This window comes from Narcine bancroftii, chromosome 3 (assembly GCF_036971445.1).
Source record: "Narcine bancroftii isolate sNarBan1 chromosome 3, sNarBan1.hap1, whole genome shotgun sequence".
In the NCBI taxonomy this organism is placed as follows: Eukaryota; Metazoa; Chordata; class Chondrichthyes; order Torpediniformes; family Narcinidae; genus Narcine; species Narcine bancroftii.
In genome coordinates, this window is record NC_091471.1 from 24,425,057 (window position 1) to 24,442,404 (window position 17,348).

General features: G+C 43.3%; 1 protein-coding gene and 1 long non-coding RNA gene across 6 annotated transcripts in view; one reads left to right on the forward strand and one right to left on the reverse strand.

The window, feature by feature from the left end:
* Positions 1-17,348, forward strand: part of rnf24 (ring finger protein 24) — a 181,479-nt gene that overhangs the window by 64,640 nt on the left and 99,491 nt on the right. For all 5 annotated transcript variants that reach the window (XM_069923577.1, XM_069923576.1, XM_069923579.1 and 2 more), the window contains one exon: positions 13,527-13,675. In XM_069923577.1, coding sequence (XP_069779678.1) covers positions 13,533-13,675 — 143 coding nt within the window. In that variant the 5' untranslated portion in view covers positions 13,527-13,532. The remainder of the gene's footprint in view (positions 1-13,526; positions 13,676-17,348) is intronic.
* LOC138757007 (uncharacterized) overlaps positions 1-17,348 on the reverse strand; it is a 105,332-nt gene that overhangs the window by 21,775 nt on the left and 66,209 nt on the right. The window lies entirely within an intron of this gene.

Below are 17,348 nucleotides of genomic sequence, written 5' to 3' on the forward strand. Positions count from 1 at the left end.
TCAAAAGAAGTCACTTTGCACAAAGAATAGGTGGAGTACAAATATCTGCTACCTGGAGCAGTCTAAAGCCCCTTTCACACTTGCCAGTGATCCCAGGAATCGAACGCCAATCAGTGAAGATTAGTAAGAACTTTTCCACAATCTCCATCAGTACCAGAGCACCACAGGGCTGTGGTCTTAGCCCTCTTGCTCTACTCACTTTCCATCTATGATTATGTGGCTCGATAAGGCAATAACACCCATCTACAAATTCGCAGACGATACCACGGTAGTGGGTTGTATAAAAAGAGACGATGAGTCAGCACTCAGGAGGGAGACTGAAAATTTGGCCGAATGGTGCACCAGACACAACCTCGCACTCAATGTCACCAAAACCAAGGAGCTGATTGTTGACTTCAGGAAGGGAATCCTATGATCTTTGGAGAATCAGAGGTGGAGAGGGTGTCTGCTATGGGGACACCAATGCCCTGCAAAAAGTAGTGGACACAGCCCAGGACATGACAGGCAAAACCCACCCCGCCATCAAGAACATCTACAGGGAACGCTGCCATTGGAGAGCAGCAGCAATCATCACGGATCCACACCACCCAGGACACGCTCTGTTCTCGCTGCCACCATCGGGAAAAAGGTTTAGGAGCCACAAGACTCTCACCTCCAGGTTCAAGAACAGTCACTACCCCTCCACCATCAGACTCCTCAACAATAATCAGGGACTCATTTAACGACTTTTACACGTTTTTCTCTTTGTATTGAAGTCAGTTTGATTACGTTTCTTGATTTCTTTACATGTGTACGTTGAATCAGGTTTTTTTTTGCACTACCAATAAGTGGTAATTCTGCTTTGCTCACAGGAAAAGCAATCTCAGGGTTGTATGTGATGTTATGTACGTACTCTGACAATAAATCTCATCTAAAATCGAACCTACTCTGGGGGAAAAAAATGTGAGCATTCACTTATTCCGTATCCCTCATGATCTTATCATTCTCTATAAGATCTCCCTTCAGTCTCCTTTACTCTAAGAAATATGTGCCCAGACTATCCAACCTATCCCTGTAACACAGGCCTCTAATACCATCAACACCTGGAGGAGCTCTGTGAAGCGAGCCACATCTGTGGAGGCAAAGACTTGCTCGATATTTTGTGCTGAAACCTTACATCAGGTCTGAGAGTGTACAGAGAAGATGTCAGGTATATAGAAGGGAAGGGCGAGACAGACACTGGCAATTAGAACCAGATGAGCAGGGGAATAATATATGATCCAGGAGGGGATGGGAAAGGCAGGGAGAGAGAGTGGAAGGTGATAGGTCAGTGGTTCTCAACCTTGTCCTTTCCACTCACATACCACTTTAAGTATTCCCTATGCCATCGGTGCTCTGTGATTAGTAAGGGATTGCTTAAGGTGGTATGTGGGTGGGAAGGGAAAGTTGAGAATCACTGCTTTAGACCCAATTTTTACTGAAATATTTTGCTTGGGGGAGGTGAAAGGAAGGCAGGGAGAATAAAATGGAATCAATGTGGTGTTGATGTCAATGCTAGTCAGCACAGACTTTATTGAACAAAGGTCTGACTTAGTGCCTTACGATTATGAGGGGGATAAACAGAGTAAATACAAATAGGCTATTTCCACTGAGGGGAGGTGAGATACAAACCAGAGGACATGGGTTAAGGGTGAAAGGGGAAAAGTTTAGGGGCAACATGAGGAGGAACTTCTTCACACAGATAGTGATGGGGGTGTGGAACGAGCTGGCAGCTGAAGTGGTGAATATGGGCTCAATTGTAACATTTAAGAAAAGTTTGGACAGGTACATAGATGGGAGGGGTATGGAAGTCTATGGACTGGGTGCAGGTCAGTGGAACTCAGCAGAATAAAAGTCCTGAACAGACTAGAAGGGCAGAAAGCCAAATGGGTCAACTTTTAGTGAAGAAATTAATTAAATATATAAATTTAACAGTAATTACAAATTCCAAGATTGCAAGAAAATTGTTTAAAAATGGTTAATTAAAAAAAATATATTTACAGCCATTTAAATGCATGCCACCCAAAAATGCCAATTAACTTACAACCCTGATACATTTTGGAGAGTAGGTAGAAACCACAGCACCCACAGGAAGCCCACACAGACAATGGGAGAGCTTGCAAACTCCTTACAGACAGCGCCAGATTCGAACCTGAGTTGCTGGCTCTTCAGTAACATTGTGCCAACCTCTTTGCTAAGCTTGCCACCCTGATGTTTCAGGTCATGTTCAATGTGTGGCATGAACCGTGTTTCTCTCTCCACCACTGTTGCCTGGCCTGCTGAGTACTTCTGGAACATTTCAGCATTCCAACATATACAATTTTATTTATAACTATCAAGGACTTCCCAGAAGCGAACAACTTTAATTCCACACCCCAAGTGCCAAGTTGAGGAGACCCTCAAATTGGAGGAACAAGGGCGGCACGGTTGGCGTCGCACCAGCGATCTGGACCAGGGTTCAAATCCCGCGCTGTCTGAAAGGAGTTTGTACGTTCTCCTCGTGTCAGCGTGGGTTTTCCCTGGGGGGGGGGGGTTCAGATTCCTCCAATCCTTCAAAACGTACTGGGGGTTTAGGTTAATGGGGTGTAATTTGTGTGGCACAGACTCATGGGCCGAAATGGCCTGTTTCCGAGCTGTATGTCTAAATTTAAATTTAAAACTTAACATCTCTTATTCTATCTTGGCAATCTCCAGTCAGATGGCATTAGTAGTGACCTCCAATCTCTGTTAACCCCCTCCCCCAGTCTCTCTCTTTCCCTTCCCCACTATCTCCATTCCTCCAGCTTCCCAACTCCTTCCCTTCCTTCCTGGCCTTTTTAGCCCTCTGTCTCTATCACCTGAGCTTCTTCCCCCTCCCACCTGATTCCACAAAACACCTGTTAGCCTCCGTTCCTCCCCCGCTTCTCTTCCCCTTCTTCCCCCACATCCCCCCCACAACCTTTTTATTCAGCTGTCTGCCTGATTTTTGTCACCCTGACGAAGGGCTTAGACTCAAAACCTCGACTGCCTTTTACTTTCCTGCATGACCTGCTGAGTTTCTCCAGCATGTTAGTGAGCTGTGCTAGACCCTCAGCATCTGCTGATGTTCTTGTTTACCTCCTGTGCCCCTGAACAGTTTTTGTTTTAGATTTTCTTTAAGACTGACGAGGTTTGCTCAAACACTTTATTTGTGGGTGAGGTAAAGTAATCCTAATCCTAAATGTACTATTGGAACTAAAGATGAGGCCAGGGTTGAATTTGTGCTGTATTGATCATAAATAGTAATAAAGATTTCCTTGGGTTTACATGGGCTGATTTTGGAGGGAGGTGCACATGACTAACTGTTAGTTCATTCCCAGAGCTGGAGTGGAATTGACACTGCCCTCGATTAGTTATGTCCTTAAAAGCATGTTAATAATTTCCTCATTATTTTACTTTAACAAAGGCGTTGACATTTTAACAACTAATTTGCCACTAATATTGTGCAATGCAATTTCAACCCTTTGCGCTCACTTGTTCAGTTTCATGCTTTCTGATCCTCAGTCATTGAGCCTGTCTCTCTCACACTGTGTTCTAGCTAATGGCTCAGAGAGTTCCCATTCAGGGGAGTTCCGGACACGGGAAGAGTTTCTGTTTGCCTCACCTGTTCAAAAAGTGGGGCATGGATCTATGTAACCTGAATCACAGGGACGAAACATCAAGCAAACAGGCCCTTTAGCCAATAAAATCCCTTGTGACCATCAAGCACCAATCCCATTTTATTTTTCCCCACATTCCCATTAACTCCCTATTATTGCTATGCATGCATATAACCAAACACATTACTTAACTTGCTTTTAGGGATGTGAAGAATCTGAGTACCCAAAAGAAAACTATATATTAGAGGAGAACATGCAAACACCATTCACACAGCACCCGAGGTGAGGATTGAAGTCGGATCACTAGAGCTTTGAGGCAGCCACTCTGTTGCCTGTTGAGTCCTTATGTATCTCTTTATTTCCCTTTAATCCCAAAGTTGTGTGGCAAAGAGTGTTGGATGGTTGGAAGGGTTGCGAGGTCAGGACATGTGCCCTAGGGTTGCGAGATCAGGACACATGCCCTAAGCTGGCGAGGTTGGGTTCAGAGGTCGGGACACACGCCCCAGTGTGGCAAGCTGAGGACACACACACCTCAGGATTGCAAGGTTAGGACACACACCCAAGGGTTGTGAGATCAGGACACACCTCCCAGGGTTGCAATCTAAGGACATGCAGTCCAAGGTTACGAGGTTGGGACACACGCCCCAGGGTTTTGAGCTGAGGAAACACACCCCAGGGTTGTGAGTTGAGGACACCCGCCCCAGTGTGGAGAGCTGAGTACACACACCAAAGGGTTGCAGGCTGAGGGCACCCGTCCCATTGTGGAGAGCTGAGGATACACATGCCCAGGATTGTGCGCTGAGGACACCTGCCCCAGTATGGAGAGCTGACACATGCCCCAGGGTAGCGAGGTCAGGACACACATCCCAGGGTTGTGAGCTGAGGACACACACTCCAATATGGAAAGTTGAGGACACACACGCCCAGGGTTGTGAGCTGAGAACACTCGCCCCAGGGTTGCGAGGTCAGGACACACGCCCCAGGGTTGCGAGCAGTTTCAGTGGTGTCTCTTCCTCAAGCCTTCCCTCATTATCGGGAACATTCTCCACTGAACTCATGTCAGGGTCTGTCATTGGTCTTGTTTGGATGAAGAAGCTGCAGGAATCTCAAGTTCAAGTTCATTATTATTTGACTGTACATATGCAACTTGCTGAAACAGCGTTTCTCCGGACCATGGTGCCCATACAATACACACCACATGATAATGACAGATTTACATAAAGATATAATTTTAAATAAATACAGTAAAACCCCCTGGTATTCAGAGTCTTTGTGAATTGATAGATGCCAGATAAGTGAATTTTCCGGTTGCTTGAGATTGCATGTTGCATGATTGGTGAGGCACACCAATTTTAAATTTCCATATTTCTTACCTATTCATTTTCCACAACTTTTTTTGCTGGTTTCTTGAGGCTGTTTGAATTCTGGATAACAGAGGTTTGAGTATCTTTTTTTTTAATATACATACAGCATGGTTACAGGCCCTTTGATCCCACAAGCTTGTGCAGCCTAAGAACCATAGAATATTTCAGCACAGAAAATAGGCCCTTCAGCCCTTTTAGTCTGTGCCAACCTATTAATCTGCCTAGTCCCGTCAGGTCATTTTGTCTTCTTCTCATTCTGTCATTTTAGGGGGTGTAGGCCCTCTCTGTTGTGTTCCATGTACGGTTCCCAAATTTGTTCAAATAATGTGACTTTATTTTTTCCAATGGAATACATTTATTCATCTCCATGTACCATTGCTGTAATAAATTTACCTGTTCACCTTTTCTTTATTCCTCCTTAATTTTGAATTTTCAATGTACTGCCCGCAAATCCAGAAAATCTGAAAATCCAGACTTCTACTGCAAAAAGCTTGAACTTGATAAGGAAGGTTTGGAGGGACATGGGGCAAACACAGTCAACTGGGACAACGTAAGATTAGCATCTTAGTTGGCCGAGGGGGTTTGTTTCTGAGCTGAACATTTGTGACGATGGTATAGAATGGTGGAGCAGGACCAAGGGGCTAAAGTGATTTCTTCACGTGTTCTTTTGTAGGGCATGACTACTATAATGGGTTCTTTATCATGATATAAGCTGCGCAGGCAGAAGTAAGACAAATATAAAGTGCAGAAGCTGAAATTGGAAACAAAACTAGAAATGCAGGTGAACTCAGGTCAGTCCAAGCAGCATCTGTGGAAAGTAAAAAGCAATGAACATTTTGTGTTGAAAACTCTTCATCAGAACTGTGTGAAGAAAATCAGCAGTGGAACATTTTTGGTTCAGTTGGACTAGTGCCAGCAAAATTATGCGATTAAACGTGCTTGATTCAATAAAAGTTAATTTAATGTTTCTCCAAACTCCTACATGACACAGCAAATCCGAAATGATCTTGAAATTGTCTCTCATAGTCCCCAATGTAGTTTCAAGAAACAAGCCTTTTGGAAAAAAAATGGTTATCCAGTGTTACTGGAGGTTGGAATTGTAAATTGTTACTGGATCTTTGAGAAAGATTCACAAAAAGATGCATGCACCTGCTTCAACTTCATGGTCAAATGGTGGAAGGTCAGCTGCAAGAGGGAAGGAGAGAAAGGTTTTTGCCTGGATAAAGGAAGAAGGGTAGGGTTCTTGTGGTCCTCAGGGAATAAATGATCTGGGGTTTTTTTTTGCCCTGTTGAATTCTTTGTAAAAGGTGAATTATTGCACAGCAGTCAATGTGATTGTGCAGCCACTTTAATATAAAAACACACATGGACGAATGCGTCCATGGAAGATATTACCAATGTTTCAGCCCTTAGCCCTTCTATGATATTGAGGGGCACCACTTGAAGGGGGCACCACTATCCTCACCTCACCCACCCAATATCGAACTCCTGTGATGGATACACAGCGTTGGTTTGAATTGTTTACCAGGTTTCAATGCAGACCAGAAATACCAGCTGTTTGCATTGTAATGAAGATTCTCTCTCAACTCCTGATAGGTGACAGACAGTTCAGGGCACAATGAAAACAACCAGGAAATGTAGAGCCTTGTTGACAGTGGGGTTAAATGGTGGCTCTCTTTTTTTCTCAACAACTGCTTTCATAACAACGTACTGGTGTGAGGGGACCCAAAAAGTGCCCAAACCAAACTGTAGCAAAGGCACGAAATTAAACAAGATCAACTTTAATGGCCACAATGGCTCCCTTTCCTACCTAATCCATTACAGTTGAGGGATGACAGGTGTTCCTTTTTCTATTTCCTCACGGGAATTTGGTATTCTTGTGAAGAAAACATAAATGGTGTTGGTAAATGTCTTATTGTGTTTCTTTGATGAGCAAGCTTTGGTTTGATTCCTCAATAGTCACCTCCTGAACCAGCTCATGGTTTTATTTCTGGTCAGGAATCAGGGGCAGAGAAACCCAGAGAAACAATTTTCCACTGTTTATAGGAAGCTGGTCTCTTTGGTGTGGGCATTCTGTGCACTGCTTGGCTTGGACGTTTGCTGAGCAAACACAGTGGAGCCTATGTTCAATCTCTGATGCCAGGAGTCTTAACCAAACAAAGAACACCAAAGATGATGAAAGGTTAAGTTGAGATGTTGCAATGTGTTGGGTAATACCAACTGTCCGATTTGGATTAAAACTTCTGCTGTACAGGAATTTCCTGTCTTCAGTTTGGTAAGAAGCTAAAGCAAACCCTAAAGCTTGAGTGATAAGCATTAACGCACAAGCACTTTGTATGAGACAAAATCTGCTAGCTCCCGCTCCAGTGCCGCAGGTTCAGTCCCAACCTCAGGTGCTGCTTGGGTGGAGTGCCCATGTTCTCCCTTTATCAACGTGGGCTTCCTCCAAGTGCTCCAGTTTCTTCCCACATCCCAAATTGATAGATGGAACTACTGTAGATTGCCTCTTTGTGTGAGTGAGAGAATGGGGGAGGGGGAAAAGTTGATTGGAATGAGAGAATAAAATGGGTTTGGATGGGATGAGTGGGATTGGGTGCTTGGTGGTTGTTGCAAAACTTGATGGGCTAAAGGGCGGGTTTCTGTTTGAAACTGTTATTGCCTGTATATAAGGAATAGTTCTAAACTGTTGTGTGCTAAGGTAGAAGTGATCAAGTGATGTAAAAACAGAAGTACTGAAAGATCTCAGCCAATTAGGCAACATCTGTGTAAAAGGAAACTGATTAATGTCCCTTAGAACTCAAGGCAGAGTGAAGGGAATCAATATTCAAAGCAGAGATGAGGGGAGGAGTAAGGCATAAGGCAAAAGACTGCATGAAAATTGGTTAAGACAGATTGGGGGGAAGGGGGTGGTGATAGAAACATGAATGTTTATCATTGTGGCATTCTAGAGAAATGGACATGGGTGTGTGATCATGGAAAATTATAAGAGAGTTTGAAAATTCAAATTCTAGACAATGAGGTTGCAAGCTCTAGGGGAGCAGCGATCCAGTACAGGGTACCAGAGCAGAACACCACCCTGCTGAGAAGGTGAAAGCTAGGAGAGGACCAGACAGGGTAGAAGACCACAGCAAAGAACCAATGAGGAACTCCAAAAGACTCGCACCAGGCTGTGGGCTGCATAAGACTGGCTTGTGGGAACCAGGTGTCAGGATTTGTGTGGGTACTGATGATGAGCAGGGCCTCTCAAGGACCATGGGCATAATCAGTTTCCTAATTGGATCAGAGTTTCAGAACCATGAGCCAAGGAAGGTGGCCTGGAACAGACAGAAGGCTATGTGGTGATGTAGATTATACACCGTATTTTTACACATATAACGCGCATTTTACAAACCAGGCACCTTGCCCACACCGCATGTTATATGCATGTGGACGATATTTTTACATGTTTACACAATTAATAGCATGCATAGGAAAGTCGAACCAGCAATTTATAATGAGTGTGCGAAGTTGTAGTGAGCGTGGAAATATAATAGAGGCAATGAAAGAGCAAACACGATTTATAGTGGAATATTATAGTGAGTATGAGAATGTAATAGCGGCAATGAAAAAACATGCACAATTTATAGTGGGTGTGGGAAATTTTGATCTTGGAAATATGTCTTCGTACTGAAAGCCATGGAATTCCTATAAAAAGAACATTCTGGCTAGGGCACTGCACCTTATCAATGTTAACGGCCCAGACCCGTCCCTGAGGGAGGAGATTAATATTTCAAGTGCCTCTGATTTGAAACAACATTAGAATTAAAATCTTGATTAATGTGTTGTAGCAGAATATCCTCTATATAATGGGCGATTGACACCTCTGGAGGAAGTTGACTGGGTTTTTATTGCAGGAGATTAACTGTGGCAGATATTGGTATGTGCTTTGTCTCAAGGCCCATTTAAATGCAACTTGGTTTTGCCAGTTGGAATTTAGTGTACATCTGCTCAATATTATTCAAAACAATTTTTACACAATTAATGATTTTCTGATATATATATATGTGACTCTCTCTCTCTCTCTCTCTCTCTCTCTCTCTGTATATTTATCAGTGATGGTGCTGTGCAATTTTTGCTCAGCAAAAGAAGGTGTAAGGCGCTCAATCCATCCGATAGCCTACAGGTCACTCTTGGGCAAGGTGTAGTACCTGTTTAGCCTCCCAATCAGGGTCATGTGAAGCCATGGATTGCAGATGGTGGATTGTTTTTACAAGCATATTCTACAAATTGGAATTTGTAGTTTTAAAACTAAAAATGCTGGGCAGATGAATTTGCTGGTCAATGGCCAGGGTTACCCGTCCAGTATGGACACTGTAACGGAAGAAGGCAACAGGAAACCACTTAGGTATTTTTCCCTTGTATAATCATGAACTCATCATTGAATCCAGTCTCAGCTCAAAGATGGAGCCTTCACCGAAGGAGAACAGGAGAGGCAACAACTACAATTCGGAGGGTCGGAGATCGTGACGGATGGAGAGACATGATCGCCCTCACGGAACGAATATATATATGTGAAAGAGAGAGAGACCCAAATATAATTTAAAATAAAATATATGTAAATATTTTGGGATGATTTTCTTGTTTATATAACCATATAACAATTACAGTATGGAAACAGGCCATCTCAGCCCTTCTAGTCCACATCCAATTAAGTGATCTCCTCTAGTCCCACCTACCTACTCTCTGTCCATAACTTTCCAATCCCCTCACATTCATGCACTTATCCAACCTTCTCTTAAATGACAAAATTGATCCTACTGCAACTACCTCTTCAGAAGGTCATTCCACTCAGCCACCACCCTCTGAGTGAAGAAGCTTTCTCTCATGTTATTTCTAAACTTTTGTCCCCCTAACCCTTAACTTATGACCTCTCATTCCAATCTCACCTACCCTCAAGGGGAAAAGTCTATTCACATCTAATCTATCTACCCCCCTCATAATTTTAAATACCTCTATCAAATCCCCCCTCAACCTTCTACGCTCCAACAAATAAAGACCCAATCTGCTCAATCTTTCTCCATATTCTATAAACTTCAATTCAGGCAACAGTTTAGTAAATCTTCTCTGCACCCTCTCTACCTTATTGATATCCTTCCTATAATTTGGGGACTAGAACTGCACACAATATTCCAAATTTGGCCTCACCAATGCCTTGAACAGTCTTAACATCACCTCCCAGCTCCTATATTCTATGCTTTGATTTATAAAGGCAAGCATACAAAAAGCCTTCTTTACCACTCTATCCACATGAGAATCCACTTTCAAAGAACGATGAATCATTATTCCAAGATCTCTCTATTCCTCTGCATTCCTCAATGCCCTCTCCTTCACTGTATATGTCCTGTTTTGATTATTCTTCCCAAAATGAAGCATTTCACACCTATTGATATTAAACTCCATCTGCCATCTTTCAGCCCAGCCTTCTAAGCAGTCCAAATCCTTCTGCAGTCCCTGATAACCATCGTTACTATCCACAACTCCCCCTATTTTTGTATTGTCCACATATTTACTAACCCAATTTACTACTCCATCATCCAAACCATTAATGTAAATGACAAACAACAAGGAACTCAACACCGATCCCTGAGGCACACCGCTCATCACCAGCCTCCAACCTCACAGACGGTTATCCACCATGACTCTCTGGCATCTACCTTCTAGCCACCGTTGAACCCATCTGACTATCTCAACATTAATACCTAGCTCCTGAACATTCCTTAACAACCTTCCATATGGAACTTTATCGAAGGCCTTACTGAAATCCATATAGACTACATCTACTACTCTACCCTCATCAACCTTCCTAGTCGCCTCCTCAAAAAATTCAACAAGATTTGTCAAACATGACCTTCCTCGCACAAACCCATGTTAGGTGTCCTTGATCAGTCCCTGCCCCCTTAGATACTTATACATATTATCTCTAAGAATACTTTTCATTAGTTTACCAACCACCAACGTCAAACTTACTGGCCTATAACTGCCGGGCCTACACCTGAAGCCCTTTTAAAACAGAGGAACCACATTTGCGAAACGCCAATCCTGCAGCACCATGCCCCCCTCGAATTACTTTTGAAAAATCAATGACAGAGCATCTGCTATTTCCTCGCTGACTTCCCACAAGGTCCTGGGGAAAATCCCGTCAGGACCTGGAACTTATCCACCTTTATATGCCTCATAAGTTCCAATAGCCCCTCTTTCCTAATCCCTATGTTTTCCATAATTACCCCTTTTTCTTCTCTTATCCTACACGATTCCATATCTTTTTTCCCTAGTGAATACCAAAGAGAAGAACTCATTCAATATCTCCCCCGTCTGATTTGGCTCCACACACATTTGGCTGCTCTGATTCTCTAAGGGACCAATTTTATCCTTCACTCTCCTTTTGCTATTCACATATTTGTAAAAACCCTTTGGATTTAATTTCACCCTGCTCGCTAAAGCCACCTCGTACCTCTTTTTCACTTTCCTAATTTCTTTCTTAAGCTTCTTTTTACAATCCATGTATTTTTCAAGCGTTTCATCTATACCTTGTTTCTTGTATTTAATGTAGGCCTCCCTTTTATTTTGAACCAACTTTCTAATCTCCCTTGAAAACCACGGCTCTCGAGAACCTTTGGCTCTGCCTTTTATCCTAATAGGAGCATAAAGATTCTGCACCCTCAAAATCTCTCCTTTAAATGCCCTCTAATTCTTCTCTACCTCCTTCCCAAAAAACAAATCAGCCCAAACCATTCCATACAAATAACCATATAACCACTTACGGAGCGGAAACAGGCCATGTTGGCCTTTCAAGTCCGCACCAGTTCACTGATTTTGTGCGCCCTCTTCAGGTCCCTTCTCATTTCATCAAATCTGGCTTTCCTCCACTCAAAAACCTTAATCGTCGGACCAGACCTATCCCTTTCCATAATTATATTGAAACTAATGGTACCATGATCACTGGATCTGAAGTGCTCCCCAACACACACCTCAGTCACCTGTCCTATTTCATACCCCAAAAGCGCCCCTTCTCTAATGGGTACCTCAACGTATTGCTGCAAAAAATATCCTGCACAGATTTTAGAAATTCTAATTCATCCAGCCCTTTCACAGAATGTGTTTCCCAATCTATATTAGGAAATTTAAAATCCCTCACTAACGTAACCCTGTGTTTATTTCAAATCTCAGCTATTTCCTTACACATTTGCTCCTCTGTTTCTCACTCCCCACTAGGTGGTCTATAATACACCCCTATAATTGTAACCTCTCCTTTTCCATTTTTTAATTCTACCCATACCACCTCCCTTGATGAGCCCTCCAATCTATCTCGCATCAACACCGCTGCAATATTTTCCCTGACAAGCAATGCCACACCCCTCCCCTTACCCCTCCAATTCTATCACACCTAAAGCACCGAAATCCCAGAATACTTAGCTGCCAGTTACACCCCTCCTACAACCACGTCGCACTAATCGCCATCACGTCATACTGCCAAGTGTCTATCGACACCTTCAGCTCATCCACCTTCCTTACAATACTCCTAGCATTAAAGTAAATGTATTTCAGAGATTTCCCACATCTCACCTTCCGCTTGTCCCCATCTTTACAGACAACTCTATTATTTATTACCATCATCCCTCTCTCCATCATGGCACCGATCCTTTTCTTTCTCGATATCCTGTCTTTCCATCCCCAAACTTTGTCTACAAGCCTTCTCTATTTGCAGACAAACCTTCTCCTTGCTATTCTCCTCTATATGCACCCCTTCCCCCAACCATACTAGTTTAAAGCCCCCTTAGTAGCCCTAGCAAATGCCTCCGCCAGGATCCTGGTTCCTCTGGGATTCAGATGCCACGCATCCGTTCGGTACAGGATACTATTCATCAATCTTACAGCGTGTGGGAAGAAACTATTTCCCAGCCTGACAGTTCTGTTTTTTGATGCTCCTGGACCTCCTTCCTGATGGTAGAAGATCAAAGATGCCTGGTAATGGATGGAAAGGGAGAGAGTCCTCAATAATTCTTTGAGCTCTCTTTAAGTAACGCTTATAGAAAATGTCAATAGGACAATCGGAGACACCAGTGATGTTCTTAGCCATTTTCATGGTCCTCTGGATTGATGTCCAGTCTGGTGCTTTGTAACTATGAAAGATTTTCTGACATCCAGCCACATTTTAAATGTATTGCTGGTCTGTGGCACCCACAATGGGGCTTGGCAGTAAGCTCACTGAGCCCCAGGTGCCAAGATCAAGGAGAAGGTGGCGAGGTGAATTATATCTTGTAGAATTTTACTCAGGTTAACCTGATTCGGAGCTCTCTGCCAAAGCTCGCAGTGGACAGTCTGTTGGACGGGATCATGAGAAGGAGGGGGTGGCATTTGTTTAATTTTCTCTCTACATCAAACATTGAAACAGTGAAACAAATTCAGTGTTGGCTGTGCAATCGCTGGTAAATATTAACCAATTTCTCTTTTTCTCTCCCTCTCCCCCTTTCCTTCACCTTTTCTAAAGCTATCCATGAGCACTGATTTAAGGCTGTCTAGCTTCAAGATGCCAAACATTGGGTTCCAGAACCTTCCCCTCAACATCTACATTGTGGTTTTTGGGACAGCGATCTTCGTCTTCATCCTCAGCTTACTGTTTTGCTGTTACTTGATCAGGTAAAAAATGGCTTCCTTATTGGAGGGGGGGGTGGGCGGGATGTGGAATGATTGACTGTACATTGACCCACCCAATAGACTTCCCATGAGATTGAGGCAGGTGGTATTTAACACCAAGCCCAGCAATGAATTATTAGGACTTGGGGACAAAGAGATGTGTTTTAATGGAGTGTGGGCAGGGAAGGCAAGGGTTAAACTTCTGGCAGATGGAGCAATCCTTAGCGTGATGAAAGTGTAAGCTGAAGTAATGCAGTGCTCTCAGGATGTGCAAGAGCTGGAGAAAGCGGCAGAGAGACATGAACTCACCGGATCACAAGGCCCAGAGCATTAAACTCAAGCAAAAGTTCATGGTGGAGTCAACAGCTGTGACCAGAGGGAAGGGGGAAGATGATGGGGGAGGGGGGGGGGAGATGCGGAGGAGGCAGCAGACTGAATGGGGGCCCTTGGGGAAGTGAGCTGCAAGATTTGGAGAGGATCCCAACCTGGAGAGCAGTGAGGGTTATTGAGAAACCACATTTAAAGTGGAGGGGGGGTGATAATTGAGAAACCACATTTAAAGTGGGGGGGGGAGAGAAGTGGGTAATTGAGAAACCACATTTAAAGTGGGGGAGGGAAAGAAGTGGGTAATTGAGAAACCACATTTAAAGTGGGGGAGGGGAAGAAGTGGGTAATTGAGAAACCACATTTAAAGTAGGGGGGTAGAAGTGGGTAATTGAGAAACCACATTTAAAGTGGAGGGGGGAGGTGGGTAATTGAGAAACCACATTTAAAGTAGGGGGGTAGAAGTGGGTAATTGACAAACCACATTTAAAGTGGGGGGGAGAGTAAATGACAAACCACATTTAAAGTGGGGGGGAAGAAGTGGGTAATTGAGAAACCACATTTAAAGTGGGGGGGAAAGAAGTGGGTAATTGAGAAACCACATTTAAAGTGGAGGGGGGACGTGGGTAATTGAGAAACCACATTTAAAGTAGGGGGTAGAAGTGGGTAATTGACAAACCACATTTAAAGTGGGGGAGGGAAAGAAGTGGGTAATTGAGAAACCACATTTAAAGTGGGGGAGGGGAAGAAGTGGGTAATTGAGAAACCACACTTAAAGTAGGGGGGTAGAAGTGGGTAATTGAGAAACCACATTTAAAGTGGAGGGGGGTAGAAGTGGGTAATTGACAAACCACATTTAAAGTGGGGGGGAGAGTAATTGACAAACCACATTTAAAGTGGGGGGGAAGAAGTGGGTAATTGAGAAACCACATTTAAAGTGGAGGGGGAAGAAGTGGGTAATTGAGAAACCAAATTTAAAGTGGGGGGGAAGAAGTGGGTAATTGAGAAACCACATTTAAAGTGGGGGGGAAGAAGTGGGTAATTGAGAAACCATATTTAAAGTGGGGGGGAGGATGTGGGTAATTGAAAAACCACATTTAAAGTGGGGGGGAGGGTAGAAGTGGATAATTGAGAAGCCACATTTAAAGTGGGGGGGAAGAAGTGGGTAATTGAGAAATCACATTTAAAGTGGGGGGGGGGTAGAAGTGGATAATTGAGAAGCCACATTTAAAGTGGGGGGGTAGAAGTGGATAATTGAAAAACCACATTTAAAGTGGGGGGGGAAGATTGGGTAATTGAGAAACCACATTTAAAGTGGGGGAGGTAGAAGTGGATAATTGAGAAGCTTCATTTAAAGTGTGGGGGGGGTAGAAGTGGATAATTGAGAAACCACATTTAAAGTAGGGGAAAAGCTGGAGAAACTCAGCAGGTCAAACAGTGCCTTTATGTAGCAAAGGTGAGGATCCATCACCAACATTTCGGGCTGGAGCCCCTTCATCAAGGTGTGGGGGAACCTGAGAGATGTTCGAACAAAAGGGGGAGGGGGGTTGGTGAGGGTGGGAGATGATCATCTCCCTTTTGTTTGGACATCTCTCAGGTTCCCCCACACCTTGATGAAGGGGCTCCAGCCCGAAACATTGGTGATGGATCCTCATCTTTGCTACATAAAGGCACTGTTTGACCTGCTGAGTTTCTCCAGCAATATTTGTGTGCTTTTTCACTTAACCAACAGTGCCAACAGAATCCTGTATTTTACCCACATTTAAACAGGATTGAGGGTAATTGACAAACCATATTTAAAGGGGGAGTGCGTGGAGTTTAATGATGTGTAGAGCAAGTTTTTTCAGGTAGTTGAGGAAGCAGTCATGATATTAGCATTTAAGAAGCCTCTTGATGAACTCATGAATATGCAGAGAATGGAAAGATATGGATCATGTGCAGAAAGAAGTTCAGTTTAATCGGGCATTTATATTAGTGCCGATGTCGTGGGCTGAGAGGCCTGTTCCTGAGCAGTTCCGTTCAATGTATGTCCAAAGGCATTGTGTAAATTAGCCAATAACTCGTAAAAGGGGAGATATCCAATCAAGTTTGTGTCACACACAAAAAAAAATAAAGGTCTTCCCTTTATCAGGGTTCCGCTAATCTCAACAGTGACGTGTTGGAAACATTGCACAAATCACCTCACTTCATTTTGAATTTACTTGCCGGTTTGGTATGTGCTTTAATTTCACCAGAAGAGAAATAAAACTGTTGACCAGCAAACTTAGTATTATATTTCAATCTCGCAGAGTCAGACTGAACAAGCTTTCTTTTTAAACATAGAAACATAGAAACATAGAAGATAGGAGCAGGAGTAGGTCATTCGACCCTTCAAGCCTGCTCCGCCATTCAATGAGATCATGGCTGATCTTAAAGTTCAGTACCCTGTCCCCGCCTTCTCTCCGTAACCTTTAATACCCTTATACTGAAGAAATAGATCTAATTCCCTCTTAAATATATTTAATGAACCTGCCTCTACTGCCCTCTGTGGCAATGAATTCCACAGATTCACTACCCTCTGGGTCAAGAAATTCCTCCTCATCTCAGTCCTAAATGGTTTGCCTATTATCCTCAAACCATGGCCCCAGGTTCTGGATTTTCCCATCCTTGGAAACATCCCATCTGCATCCATTCTGTCCAGTCCTGCCAGAATTTTATAGGTCTCCATGAGATTCCCTCTCAATCTTCTAAACTCCAGCGAGTACAATCCCAATTTGCGCAATCTTTCCTCATAAGTCATTCCTGCCATTCCAGGTCTCAGCCTGGTGAATCGCCTCTGCAATCCCTCCATTGCAAGAACATCCTTCCTTAGATCAGGTGACCAAAACTGCACACAATACTCCAGGTGGGGTCTCACCAAGGCCCTGTACAGCTGCAGTAAGGTATCCTTGTTCCTAGACTCAAACCCTCTTGATATGAAGGCCAACATACCATTTGCTGAAGGCCAACAAATCACAAGAGGCAGAGAAATGTCACCGTGAGACGACTGAGATCAGTGATAAACCATGTGGGGAGCTTCACTTTAAACAATCATTAAATTGTCGATTAATAAAAAAAGCCTATCACTAAACTAATTTCTAATAGCGATTATAAAGCCAGGCGTCAACTACTAATTTCAATACTAATTGTTCAAAAAATGAAGAAAAAGATAAAAAAGAAAAGAGCAAAAATAATTGATCTAGAAATTTTGAAAATCATTGATAAAAGAGCCCCAAGGAGAATGTGTTTTACTCGTTGAGCACCTAATTTCTCTCTAGAGAGAGGGATGGCCATCAAATCCAATGTCTGCGTGGGAAGGACGACATCGATCCAC